This window comes from Oncorhynchus mykiss, chromosome 9 (genome assembly GCF_057628025.1).
Source record: "Oncorhynchus mykiss isolate SJ-2025 chromosome 9, ASM5762802v1, whole genome shotgun sequence".
Lineage (NCBI taxonomy): Eukaryota > Metazoa > Chordata > Actinopteri > Salmoniformes > Salmonidae > Oncorhynchus > Oncorhynchus mykiss.
Window position 1 is genome coordinate 19,752,529 of NC_143030.1, and position 13,357 is coordinate 19,765,885.

Sequence of the window (13,357 nt, forward strand, 5' to 3'; positions counted from 1 at the left end):
CAAACATTTCTAAAAACATGTTTTCATTTTGTCATTATGGGGTATTGTGTGTCGATGTGTGAGAGAGTTTTTGGGGGGGTATTCAGGCTGTAACACAACAACATGTGGAATAAGTAAAGGCGTATGAATACTTTCTGAATGCACTGTGTACATACATACACAGCTGGAAAAGTGTGTGTGTATATATGCTGCATGTTGTCTGACAATGTAAACACGTGTATTGTATTGCTTCCTAAGGCATGGTCTGTATCATGTTGCTCCAGGTTGTTAGTGCTTGTGTATGAATGGGTCGTACTAGGACATATATGTGACTATATACTTAAAGGAAAAAAACTTCTTCAAATATCTTAAAAACTTCACCAAAACCTTTTGGGACTGTATTAACAGTGCAGTAAAAAAAAAAAAAAAAAAAAATCTTTCAAATGTAATTTATGAGTGGATTTTTCCTGGAAGTCAAAACAGAGAAGGGGCATGTCTGATTCTGCTAACATCAAAACTGACCTGGGTTCAGATAAGCTATGAAAGATAAAATGTATTAGTCAAGAAGGAAATATTTGGTTTAGGTTGGCTCAAATTAATACAAAGCAGGTCATTTAAAAGTCAATGCTATTGATGTTTGCCAGAACCTGTCTTTTTACGGTGGAAAGGTTTAGCATTTCCATCACTGTATGTCTGGCTCAGGACTCGTCTACAGATGTACAAACTTATTTTCCTGCCAAGCAAATTTGCTGTAGCAGGAAAATAATCCTGCAGCAACAAGAAATGTGAATTATTATGTGGATTTTAATGAATGGACATTGTTGTAGGGTTTGATACCTTTTTCGTAAGGGCAAATCAAGTCTGACATTTCAAAGTGGAAATGACAAACTTTAGAAGCCTTTTAAAAACTAAAATACACTACACGATTGCATTTCCTGCTGTGCATTAATCCTCAGCAACAAAAGAGTGATCAAATTAAGATCCTACATCTGTACATCAGTGAACTGAAGCTCACTCTCTCCCAGTGATTCTCACTCTACAGATCGTAGCTCTGTCTCCGATCTTTTGTCTTTCTAAGCAACTAACTCGCTGACTTTCTCTGAGACTGGAGTACATCAGTTGAAGTTGAGGCGATTCTCTCTCTATGGTTCGAGGCACCTGTCTGTCTCTGGAACCTTTCCTCTTTCACCCTGAGATACTGAACACTGTAGCTGTTGTCTGTCTGTTTGAGCTGGCTGATACAGAGTGAGGGTGTGAGGAGAGAAGAGCTGGAGAGTCTCCGATAATTCATGGAGTGTTAGGGGTTCTCATCCTCTGGTTTCATACCAAATGCTTTTCCCGATCGCATCTATTACTAGTACTACACACAGGAGACCTAACACGGGGTTAGAGGATAGGAGAGGAGGATGAGGAGGGGGAGTAAAACAAAGAAGGATTGCCACATTCATCCTCTTCTCTGCAATTCCCTGTCATCTTCAGTATATCCAAGACTCATTTTATTTTTCTCCTTTTTGTAGTTTTTAGTTCGACCATCAGATTTATGTTCACCTAGAGGCTTCCTCCTCGAGAGCAAATATTTACAGTGTGAGCTTAGAGGAAATAAATGGCCCCCCACGGAGAGAGACGGAGTCCTGGCTTCACTCCAGGTGGCACGCGTCACACACACACACACACACACAAACACAAACACACACACCATCATGGACATCAAAGGGTCTATAGTTATTTAGGGAACACGGACAAGCTAATCACAGACCTATGACTTAAATTCTACCTCTTACATCTCTCTCTCTCTCCCTCTCTCCTTCCCATTGTCCATTTGCCCTCTTTCACATTTTCTCTCTACCCTCCCTATATTTTTCCACTTCCATATACAGTGCCATCAAAAAGTATTCAGACCCCTTGAATCTTTCCATATGTTATTACGTTAGTCTCATTATAAAATTGATTTAAAGTATTTTTTTTAGCAAACTACACACAATATCCCATAATGACAAAGCGAAAGCAGGTTTTTAGAAATGTTTGCACATTCATTGAAAATAAAAACAGAATACATTATTTCCATAAATATTCAACTTGATTGGAGTCCACCTGTGTTAAATTCAATTGATTGGACATGACTTGGAAAGGCACACACCTGTCTGTATAAGGTCCCACAGTCAGGCTACCTCTGCCGAGCACATGGAGGTGCGGCCACTGTGCGGCCCCCCAAAGAAATGCCACCCCACACCATGACTGACCCACCGCCAAACCGGTCATGCTGGAGGATGTTGCAGGCAGCAGAACGTTCTCCAGACTGTCACGTCTGTCACATGTGCTCAGTGTGAACCTGCTTTCATCTGTGAAGAGCACAGGGCGCCAGTGGCGAATTTCCTAATCTTGGTGTTCTCTGGCAAATGCCAAACGTCCTGCACGGTGTTGGGCTGTAAGTACAACCCCCACCTGTGGACGTCGGGCCTTCATACCACCCTCATGGAGTCTGTTTCGGACCGTTTGAGCAGATACATGCACATTTGTGGCCTGCTGGAGGTCATTTTGCAGGGCTCTGGCAGTGCTCCTCCTGCTCCTCCTTGCACAAAGGTGGAGGTAGCGGTCCTGCTGCTGGGTTGTTGCCCTCCTACGGCCTCCTCCATGTCTCCTGATGTACTGGCCTGTCTCCTGGTAGCGCCTCCATGCTCTGGACACTACGCTGACAGACACAGCAAACCTTCTTGCCACAGCTCGCATTGATGTGCCATCCTGGATGAGCTGCACTACACCTGAGCCACTTGTGTGGGTTGTAGACTCCGTCTCATGCTACCAATACAGTGAAAGCGCCGCCAGCATTCAAAAGTGACCAAAACATCAGCCAGGAAGCATAGGAACTGAGAAGTGGTCTGTGTGTCTTGCTAATTGACTATAATTTCCACCTGTTGTCTATTCCATTTGCACAACAGCATGTTTAAGTGTTCCCTTTATTTTTTTGAGCAGTGCATATAGAACATATAAGTTCTGCCTTGGACATGTTGAGGGTGGTGAGATTGTTGAGGGTGGTGAGCGACACACAGGAAGCAGTAACCTGTGGTTTAGCCTAGCATCACACCACAGGAGGTTTGGAGGCAGCTTAATTGGGGAGGACGGGCTCAAGGTGATGACTGGAGCGGAATAAGGGGAATGGTATCAAATACATCAAACACATGGCTTCCAAGTGTTTGACGCCATTTCATTTGCTCCGTTCCAGACATTATGAGCTGTTCGCTCCCTCAGCAGCCTCCTGTGTGTCACACAGCGTCTTCCTTCCTCAGAGTCTGTCTGTCTGTCTGCTTAAACACACACACACACTCTGTCTGCTCTCTGGCTCTCTGCAATTAATTAAACAGGAGTTAATAAGCAGACTGTCTTTTGTCTCCACAACATCTGATTGTGATTTGGGAGCCGTTCCCGTTGATGACCCTGATGCCCTCAGCACATTTCAGAGCCAGTATTTTAAAAATGTCGGCAGCAACAGCACAACAGGGGGAGCGAGAGAGAGCGAGAGTGAGGGAAAGAGAGAGAGAGAGAAAGAGAGAGAGAGCTAGGTCATCTGAGACCTAATGCACACAAACACACATCACTGTCTGTCACAGACCCCTACCAGGCCTCTCTACACACTGATAGGTCTAGGATCGACACACACACACACACCCACACACACACACACACACACACACACACACACACACACACACACACACACACACACACACACACACACACACACGGCTCCAAGGTCAGCTCCTACACCTTGGGGAAATGTGTTGATCAGGATCTCAGCACTGACTGGCTGCACAGACTCCTTAGTGAATCAATGACACTTGGTAATTTGTCCTTAACTCACGGTGAGCTTACAGGGCACTGTATAGAATACATTTGATTGAATATGATTGACAGGCATCATGGGGCTAAGTGGTCTGTTTTCAGAGGTGAACTAGTCAGATAGCCCAGGCTGAAACCCTCTGAAATCACACGTCACCATCCGTCACCACATCCAGTGACTCTCCAAAGACCCCAGGGATGTCCTTATTGACAACGGTTCTTGAAACCACTGTGCACAGAACTAGTGCATACACCAAGATGAAACCATTAGACGCATTGTAGAGGGTCCACACTCCAAAAAGTTATTTTTAAAGTAATTTTATGCTTACATATTTATTCACGAGGCAACAAGAACGGAGTCAACATGGCTGTCCTTACAATAGATATAAAACTGCTCTATGTCTATGGTCCATACTGGGCACATTCCCCTACATCTGTGACCTACCTGTGCACTCTTGCTGCAGCCCCTTGCCGTAGTGGCCCTTCTCACAGATACAGTCGTACTGGCCCGTGTGGGTGCCACACTTGCAGCTGGCCATGATGTCACAGCAGTCCGAACCTGCCTCGCACAGAGACGAGCAGCGGGATAGGTCCTCCTGGATGTAACTTCCTGTTGGCAGGTCTGAGGGGAGACAAGGGTCGACACAGGGGTCAAAGGTCACCCGAGGATATTTGTAAATATTTTCATCATTTCATAAACTTCTTGCTTGGCCATAGAAAAGGAGAGAGGAGAGATGGAAAGAAAGGAGAGGTGGAGAAGAGAGGGAGTGAGTGGAGGGTCAACTCACTAAAAGAGGAGCGAGGGGTGATGAGAAAGGAGAGGTGGAGAAGAGAGGGAGTGAGTGGAGGGTCAACTCACTAAAAGAGGAGCGAGGGGTGATGAGAAAGGAGAGGTGGAGAAGAGAGGGAGTGAGTGGAGGGTCAACTCACTAAAAGAGGAGCGAGGGGTGATGAGAAAGGAGAGGTGGAGAAGAGAGGGAGTGAGTGGAGGGTCAACTCACTAAAAGAGGAGCGAGGGGTGATGAGAAAGGAGAGGGAAAGCGAGAGGTGAGAGAGAACGAAGGCAGAGGAGAGGAGATAGCGAGGAGAGAGAGTGATTTTGTGATATAAGCAAACCAATGAATCAAACCAAAGGCCACTGGAAGAGGTCAATATACTGGTGGGAAAAAACATTCCTGAGTCATTTTACTGATAACTGTAGTTTACTCCAATCCTGATAACAGAGTAGATTACCGTAAATTGGCCTACTACTGTATAAACACATCTGTGTTGATGAATCTGGTGGAAATGTCATGTACGCTAAGCTAGGGCTAGACATGCTTATCTGCCTCATACATAAATAATGACAAAGGGAGCAGGATTGGCTGAGTGATTGTTTGTTCTTTCTGAGAAGCGGGAACCAATCAAAGAGCATTGTGGGCCAGATGTTTTTCACACATGGCTGAGGATGGTGTTTGGTCCAGGGGTTGGCAGAGGTAGAGAAAGCAGACCTGGGTTCAAATAGCATTTGTACACTTCTAAAAATGTTAGCTACACTTGATTGAGCTTGCCTGGTGCAATGGACTCAATGGCTGGAACTGGGGCTATGGGGCTGAGGGGCTGATGCTTGAGTTGGGGTTGGCAGCGGCGAGGAGTAGACTTGGAGAGGGAGAGTCAGTAAAACAGAGACAAACGGCAGGCTTGATAACATGAACTGGCTGCCATGGCTCACACTGGATCCGCCCCAAAATTACACCCTAGTCCCTATATAGTCCTATGGGCCCTGTTCAAAAGTAGTTTACTATAAAGGGAATAGGGTGCCATTTGGGATGAACCGTCTGACAACCTTATCACTCTCTCTGTCTAACAGGACAGATTTACCACCGTCTAGGTTCTAATGTAGGCTGTGTCCCAATGGTACTCTATTCCCTTTATAGTGCACTGCTTTTGACCAGGGCCCATAGGGATATATACGGAATAGGGTGCCACTTGGGACGCTGAATAGATGGCTTCGGTGCTGCATGTTGTTGTTTTATGGACCGATGCAATTGACGTCTGAAAAATGATGACTCCAGCACCGAAGTATTTCACCTCCTTTTTGACTCTCTGATGTTATGTGTTGGCTAGATGTACAGAGCAAACTGTCTGCAGGACTTGGATGGAATTTTACCAAACTTCAATTTTATATATATATATACAGTGCATTCGGAAAGTATTCAGACCCCTTGACTTTTTCCACATTTTGTTAAGTTACAACCTTATTCTAAAATGGATTAAAGAAAAACAAAACCCCATCATGACAAAGCAAAAACATGTTTTTAGGGATTTTTCCAAATGTATTAACAGTAAAAAACAGAAATACCTTATTTACATAAGTATTCAGACCCTTTGCTATGAGACTCGAAATGTATTTATTTATGTATTTTATTTCACATTTATTTAACCAGGGAGGCCAGTTGAGAACAAGTTCTCATTTACAACTGCGACCTGGTCAAGATAAAGCAAATCAGTGCAACACAAACAACAACACAGAGTTACACATGGAATAAAAAGACATACAGTCAATAACACAATAGAGAAAAATGTGTGAAAATGAGGTAAGATAAGGCAATAAATAGGCCATAGTGGCGAAATAATTACAATTTAGCAATTAAACACTGGAGTGATAGATGTGCAGAAGATGAATGTGCAAGTAGAGATACTGGGGTGCAAAGGAGCAAAAAAATAAATAACAATATGGGGATGAGATATTTACAGATGGGCAATGTACAGGTGCAGTGATCTGTGAGCTGCTCTGACAGCTGGTGCTTAAAGTTAGTGAGGGAGATATGAGTCTCCAGCTTCAGTGATTTTTGCAATTCGTTCCAGTCATTGGCAGCAGAGAACTGGAAGGAAAGGCGGCCAAAAGAGGAATTGGTTTTGGGGGTGACCAGTGAAATATACCTTCTGGAGCGCATGCTACGGGTGGGTGCTGCTATGGTGACCAGTGAGCTGAGATTAGGCAGGGTTTTACCTAGCAAAGACTTATAGATGACCTAGAGCCAGTGGGTTTGGAGACAAATATGAAGGGAGGGCCAGCCAACGAGAGCATACAAGTCGCAGTGGTGGGTAGTATATGGGGCTTTGGTGGCAAAACAGATGGTACTGTGATAGACTGCATCCAATTTGCTGAATAGAGTGTTGGAGGCTATTTTGTAAATGACATCGCCGAAGTCAAGGATCGGCAGGATAGTCAGTTTTACGAGGGTATGTTGGGCAGCATGAGTGAAGGATGCTTTGTTGCGAAATAGGATTTTAGATTTAATTTTGGAATGGAAATTGAGGTGCAAGTGCATCCTGTTTCCATTGATCATTCTTGAGATGTTTCTACAACTTGTTTGGAGTCCACCTGTTGTAAATTCAATTGATTGGACATGTTTTGGAAAGACACACACCTGTCTATATAAGGTCCCACAGTTGATAGTGTTAGTCTGTGCAAAAACCAAGCCGAAGGAATTGTCCGTAGAGCTCTGAGACAGGAATGTGTCGAGGCACAGATCTGGGAAAGGTTACCAAAAAATGTCTGCAGCATTGAAGGTCTCCAAGAACACAGTGGCCTCCATCATTTTTAAATGGAAGAAGTTTGAAACCCCCACAACTCTTCCTAGAGCTGACCGCCGGGCCAAAATGAGCAATTGGGGGAGAAGGGCCTTGGTCAGGGAGGTGACCAAGAACCCGATAGTCACTCTGACAGAGCTCCAGAGATCCTCTGTGCAGATAGGTGAACCTTCTAGAAGGACAACCATCTCTGCAGCACTCCACCAATCAGGCCTTTATGGTAGAGTGGCCAGACGGAAGCCACTCCTCAGTAAACGAGACATGACAGACTGCTTGGAGTTTGCCATACGACACCTTGAGGACTCTCAGACCATGAGAAACAAGATTCTCTGATGAAACCAAGATTGAACTCTTTGGCCTGAATTCCATGCATCACGTCTGGAGGGAACCTGGCACCATCCCTACGGTGAAGCATGGTGGTTGCGGCATCATGCTGTGGGGATGTTTTTCAGTGGCAGGGACTGGGAGACTAGTAAGGACTGAGGGCAGGTTGAATGGAGCAAAGTACAGAGAGATCCTTGATGAAAACCTGCTCTAGAGCGTTCAGGACCTCAGACTGGGGTGTAGGTTCACCTTCCATCAGGACAACAACCCTAAGCACACAGCCAATACAACGCAGGAGTGGCTTCGGGACAAGCATCTGAATGTCCTTGAGTGGCCCAGCCAGAGCCCGGACTTGAACCCGATCGAACATCTCTGGAGAGACCTGAAAATAGCTGTGTAACGACACTCTTCATCCAACCTGACAGGGCTTGAGAAGGTTTGCAGAGAAGAGTGAGAGAATCTCCCCAAATACAGGTATGTCAAGATTGTAGCGTCATACCTAAGAAGAGTCAAGGCTGTAATCGCTGCCAAAGGTGCTTCAACAAAGTACTGAGTAAAGGGTCTGAATACTTATGTAAATGTGATTTTTATTTTTTTTATTTGTAATAAATGTGCAAATATTTATAAAAAACAGTTTTTCGCTTTGCCGTTCTGGGTTATTGTGTGTAGAATGATGAGGGGGGAAACGATTTAATAAATTTTAGAATAAATAAAATCAAAATCAAGTCAAATCAAATTGTATTTGTCACATGCGCTGAATAGAACAGGTGTAGACCTGACAATGAAATGCTTATCGGGGGCACCGATGTTTAGGTAATTGAGATAATTATGTACATGTAGGAATAGTTATTAAAGTGGCTATGCATAGATAATAACAGAGTGGTAGCAGAGTGGGGGGGTGAAAATAGTCTGGGTAGCCATTTGATTAGCTGTTCAGGAGTCTTATGGCTTGGGGGTAGAAGCTGTTTAGAAACCTTTTGGTCCTAGACTTGGCGCTCCGGTACCGCTTGCGTGCGGTAGCAGAGAGAACAGTCTATGACTATGGTGGCTGGAGTCTTTGACGATTTTTAGGGCCTTCCTCTGACACCGCCTGGTATAGAGGTCCTGGATGGCAGGAAGCTTGACCCCGGTGATATATTGGTTGTAACGTTATGAAATGTGGAAAAAGTCAAGGGGTCTGAATACTTTCTGAATGCACTTTCTGAATGCACTATATATCTTAGTCAGAATGGGCTGCCTGTATGCAAAGTTGAGAAAAACATCTTCCACTCAATCTTTCCTTCCCACAAATCTCCCATTGACATAGTACTGTAAAACCTGATTCACATAAGCCTTCAAGTGTCAGCCTGGGTACCAGTCTCTTGTGCTATCATTAAACTCCTTGCCACTCCTTCATGAAAATGTATTTGGCATGACACGCAAGTCAAATAAAATTGTATTCGTCATTGTGCTGAATACAACAAGTGGAGACTTGACAAGGAGTGGCAAAGAGTGAAAAGACTGGTACTCAAACTATTCAGTTGCTCATACCCCTCACCTTCATGCAGCGCACGGCGAGCCAGGGCCTCAAACTCGGCGAAGTTGTGCACCAGGTAGCAGTGCTGGTCCTTGGGATGCGAGGCCATGTCATGTAACTCTCTGATGTTCCCCTGCCAGATCCCCAGGGTGTAGATCTCCACCCCCTGCTCCCTCAGAGCGGCCGCCACCGGGCGAGGGTCGCCCCCGTTGGAGTAGCCGTCCGTTATCAGGAAGATCACCTTAGTGGCGTTGGCCCGCGAGTGACGCAGGATTTGCTGCGGGGGGGGGGGGAGAAGATTGGAATAATTAATACATGTGTGAATGAATGGTGGATGTAGTTGGATCATGATATTGTGGTATTGTGAAAGTATGTGTGTGTGTGTGTGTGTTACGGTGTGTAACTCCATGAATATAGCAAATGCATTCATGTGGTTTGAAAGATACCATTGCTCGGAACGCAGACCAACATACCAACATATTTCCAACATCACTGACATGGTTCCATTTTAGAAATGGAATGATGAATGATATTAGTTAACTGCACATACAATCCCCCCAACACACACACACAACCCCACAATTCTGTGAGACTTACTCCTCGAAAACAAAATGGACATTGGCAAGTCAAGCAATAGAGAGAAGAGAAGAAAAAAGCAGCAATGACCCTCTCCTCTAGTCTGATAGGTCTGCTCTCAGCTAACCACTAGAGCACTAGAACAACCCTACTATAGCAGCTGCCTCACACCTGGGTTCAAGCACTATTAGAAATAATTTAAAATGCTTTATCTGTGTTTGATGGAGCATGCTTGGCAAAATGGGACGAATATGATAGTCCCAAAAAGTGTTACCACCACCCATCTGGCTTCTTTAGGCAGGCTAATGCGAACTTTCAAAGTTTTTCAAAGATTTCAAATCATATTTGCAGGACAGGACTCCCTCAGACACGGTAAAATAACAACTCAATGTTTATATCCCAGGACAAATTAGCTAGCAACAGCAAGCTAGCTAAATAGGACAAATTAGCTAGCAAGTGCAAGCTAGGTAGCTAAATTGCCAAAAATGTTTAATGCTTTTGGACCTGTCCCCAAATTAATGTCATTGGTTCAGAGTTTGTTTTGATATTTTAACCTGCGTGTCGTGATCAAGTCTGGTGTGGGGGTACAAAATAAAATGATGCACAGTGGCGCACGCAGCCGGTCTAATTGGCTTCAAGCGTCTCCAGCGGGGTAATGTAATTACTCCTCTCCTCAAAGTCACCCTGGTTCTCATCCCAAAATCCCAGTCCTGGCTGCTGCCCGCTCCCAGCTGTCAGTGCACCCTGGCAGGCTGCTTAGTTATGGTATGGGCCCTCCCTGGATCTCCCCTAGACCTAACTCCTGTCTGCTGTCACCAAACCACAGTGATGTCTTTGCGGCCTGAGGAGGGGGTGGAGTAGGGGTGAGGAGAGGAGAGAGAGACATGACTGAGAGAGAGGTTTGTGTCTTGGGGTGTTTCTGGGTCTTTTATGGGGCGGTTGTTCAAAGGGCTGTGGGGCCGCAGTGGTTCGTGTTACGGTGTGAGACGATGACTGATGGCTGGTGGTGAAGAAGGGGTTGCCACAGCTGAGTGTGTATATATATATATATATATAGAGAGAGAGAGTATATATAGCTACATGCACACACTGGTTCCTCTATCGCATATAAAACAGTTGTGGGCCTCACTAATTGTAGGATTTGGCAGCTGGTAAAGCGAAACACCTTTTGGCATAATGCCTCTGTGTGTGTTTGTGTGTGTGTGTGTGTGTGTGTGTGTGTGTGTGTGTGTGTGTGTGTGTGTGTGTGTGTGTGTGTGTGTGTGTGTGTGTGTGTGTGTGTGTGTGTGTGTGTACATCACATGCATTTCCTCAACAATGTACTTGGCAGGTCCTACTATGTGATACATCCATCTAAGAAAGATAAAAAAGCAGCAGTGGAAGGGTGTCTGTATTTGAGTTTAGATATCTGTCAAAGCATAGAGATAGGAGAGAGAGCGAGATGGGAGAGAGAGCTAAGAGAGAGCTAAGAGAGAGAAAGAGAGAGATGGGAGAGAGAGCTATGAGAGAGCTTAGAGAGAGAAATATAGATATGGGAGAGAGAGAGAGAGAGAGAGAGAGAGAGGAGTCCAAAGAGTCTAAAGAGTTTAAGGAAACTTTGCCGCTGTGCTTTCCAAAACGCCTCACACACTTTGGCAAGAGTGCAGAGAAGAGATGAGTGCTCCATATGTGCGGAGCTGCTGGGGGAGATATTCACATGCACACAAACACACACACACACACAAACACACACACACACTCGTTAAAGAAGGGATGGAAGAGGTGGGAATAGCAACTACAGTGGTGCATCTGAACAGATGCTACATTGACTTAAGTGGGGCTCATTGTTTGGGATATGACAAGGGCCAGATGCCAGACTACAGAAGATGTTGCCAAGAGCTTCTACCACCTTATGGGGCCATCATGGTGACAATGTCCTCAAGCCATTCATCCAATCAAATGGGATCTATGTGAATGAATATCAAATAAGTCCCCTCCCTCTCTCCCTCTCCCTCGGCAGCCCAGTGTCTTTGATCAAGGCTCAGACACACCTGTCTCTGTACGAGCTGTGGGTAATCCCAGCTGTATGGCTGCTCCTGTACCTGTGGCCATATGCTTACAAGATACAGTACCAGTCAAAAGTTTGGACACACCTACTCATTCAGGGGTTGTTCTTTATTTTGACTATTTTCTACATTGTAGAATAACAGTGAAGACATCAACACTATATATAAAACTGAGCACTTGTTGGCTGCTTTTCCTTCACTCTGCGGTCCAACTCATCCCAAACCATCTCAATTGGGTTGAAGTCAGGTGATTGTGGAGGCCAGGTCATCTGATGCAGCACTCCATCACTCTCCTTCTTGGTCAAATAGCCCTTAAACAGCCTGGAGGTTTGGTCACACCATCACAAATTTAGACTCGTCAGACCAAATAATGGATTTCCACCGGTCTAATGGCCATTGCTTGTGTTTCTTGGCCCAAGCAAGTCTCTTCTTCTTATTGGTGTCCTTTAGTAGTGTTTTTGTTTTTACAGCAGTTTGACATTGAAGGCCTGATTCACATAGTCTCCTCTGAACAGTTGATGTTGAGATGTGTCTGTTACTTGAACTCTGTGAAGCATTTATTTGGTGCAGTTAACTCTAATGAACTTATCCTCTGCAGCAGAGGTAAATCTGGGTCTTCCTTTCTTGTGGCGGTCATCATGAGAGCCAGTTTCAAGATTGCCCTTGATTGTTTTTGCAACTGCACTTGAAGAAACTTTGAAGTTCTTGAAATTTTGTCGATTGACTGATCTTCATGTCTTAAAGTAATGATGGACTAAAATTCCACAAATTAACTTTTAACAAGGCACACCTGTTAATTAAAATGCTTTACAGGTGACTACCTCATGAAGCTTGTTGAGAGAATGCCAATAGTGTGCAAAGCGGTCATCAAGGTGGCTACTTTGAAGAATATAAAATATAAAGTATATTTAGATTTCTTTCACACTTTTTTTGGTTACTATATGATTCCATGTGTGTTATTTCATAGTTTTGATGTCTTCACTATTATTCTACAAATAGTAAAAAAATAAAGAAAAACCCTGTAATGCGTAGGTGTGTCCAAAATGTTGACTTGAACTGTACTTCCAAGTAGTGTTGAGATGCACCCAGGGAGGTAACAATGTCTGCCCGATGCAGGCTGGGATTTTTTTCTGTCAGCACACCTGATATAGGTGATGAAGGAAGATTCTCTTCGGTTCACTGAGGTAAAATGGAGGACGGGTCACTGAGGTAAAATGGAGGACAGGTCACCTGGGTAAAATGGAGGACGGGTCACCTGGGTAAAATGGAGGACTATGCCTTCCTATCATTCCGCTATGCCTTCCTATCATTCTGCTATGCCTTCCTATCATTCTGCTATGCCTTCCTATCATTCTGCTATGCCTTCCTATCATTCTGCTATGCATTCCTATCATTCTGCTATGTCTTCCTATCATTCTGCTATGCCAACCTATCATTCTGCTATGCCTTCCTATCATTTTGCTATGACTTCCTGTCATTCTGCTATGCCTTCCTATGATTCAGCTAT

General features: G+C 44.5%; 1 protein-coding gene across 3 annotated transcripts in view; it reads right to left on the minus strand.

Moving 5' to 3' along the window:
- The window catches only part of LOC110532940 (sushi, von Willebrand factor type A, EGF and pentraxin domain-containing protein 1), a 155,842-nt gene that overhangs the window by 112,594 nt on the left and 29,891 nt on the right, over positions 1–13,357 (minus strand). For all 3 annotated transcript variants that reach the window (XM_036987453.2, XM_036987454.2, XM_090183690.1), the window contains exons 2-3: positions 9,251–9,506; positions 4,259–4,435 (exon numbers count right to left, since the gene is read on the minus strand). In XM_036987453.2, coding sequence (XP_036843348.2) covers positions 4,259–4,435; positions 9,251–9,506 — 433 coding nt within the window. The remainder of the gene's footprint in view (positions 1–4,258; positions 4,436–9,250; positions 9,507–13,357) is intronic.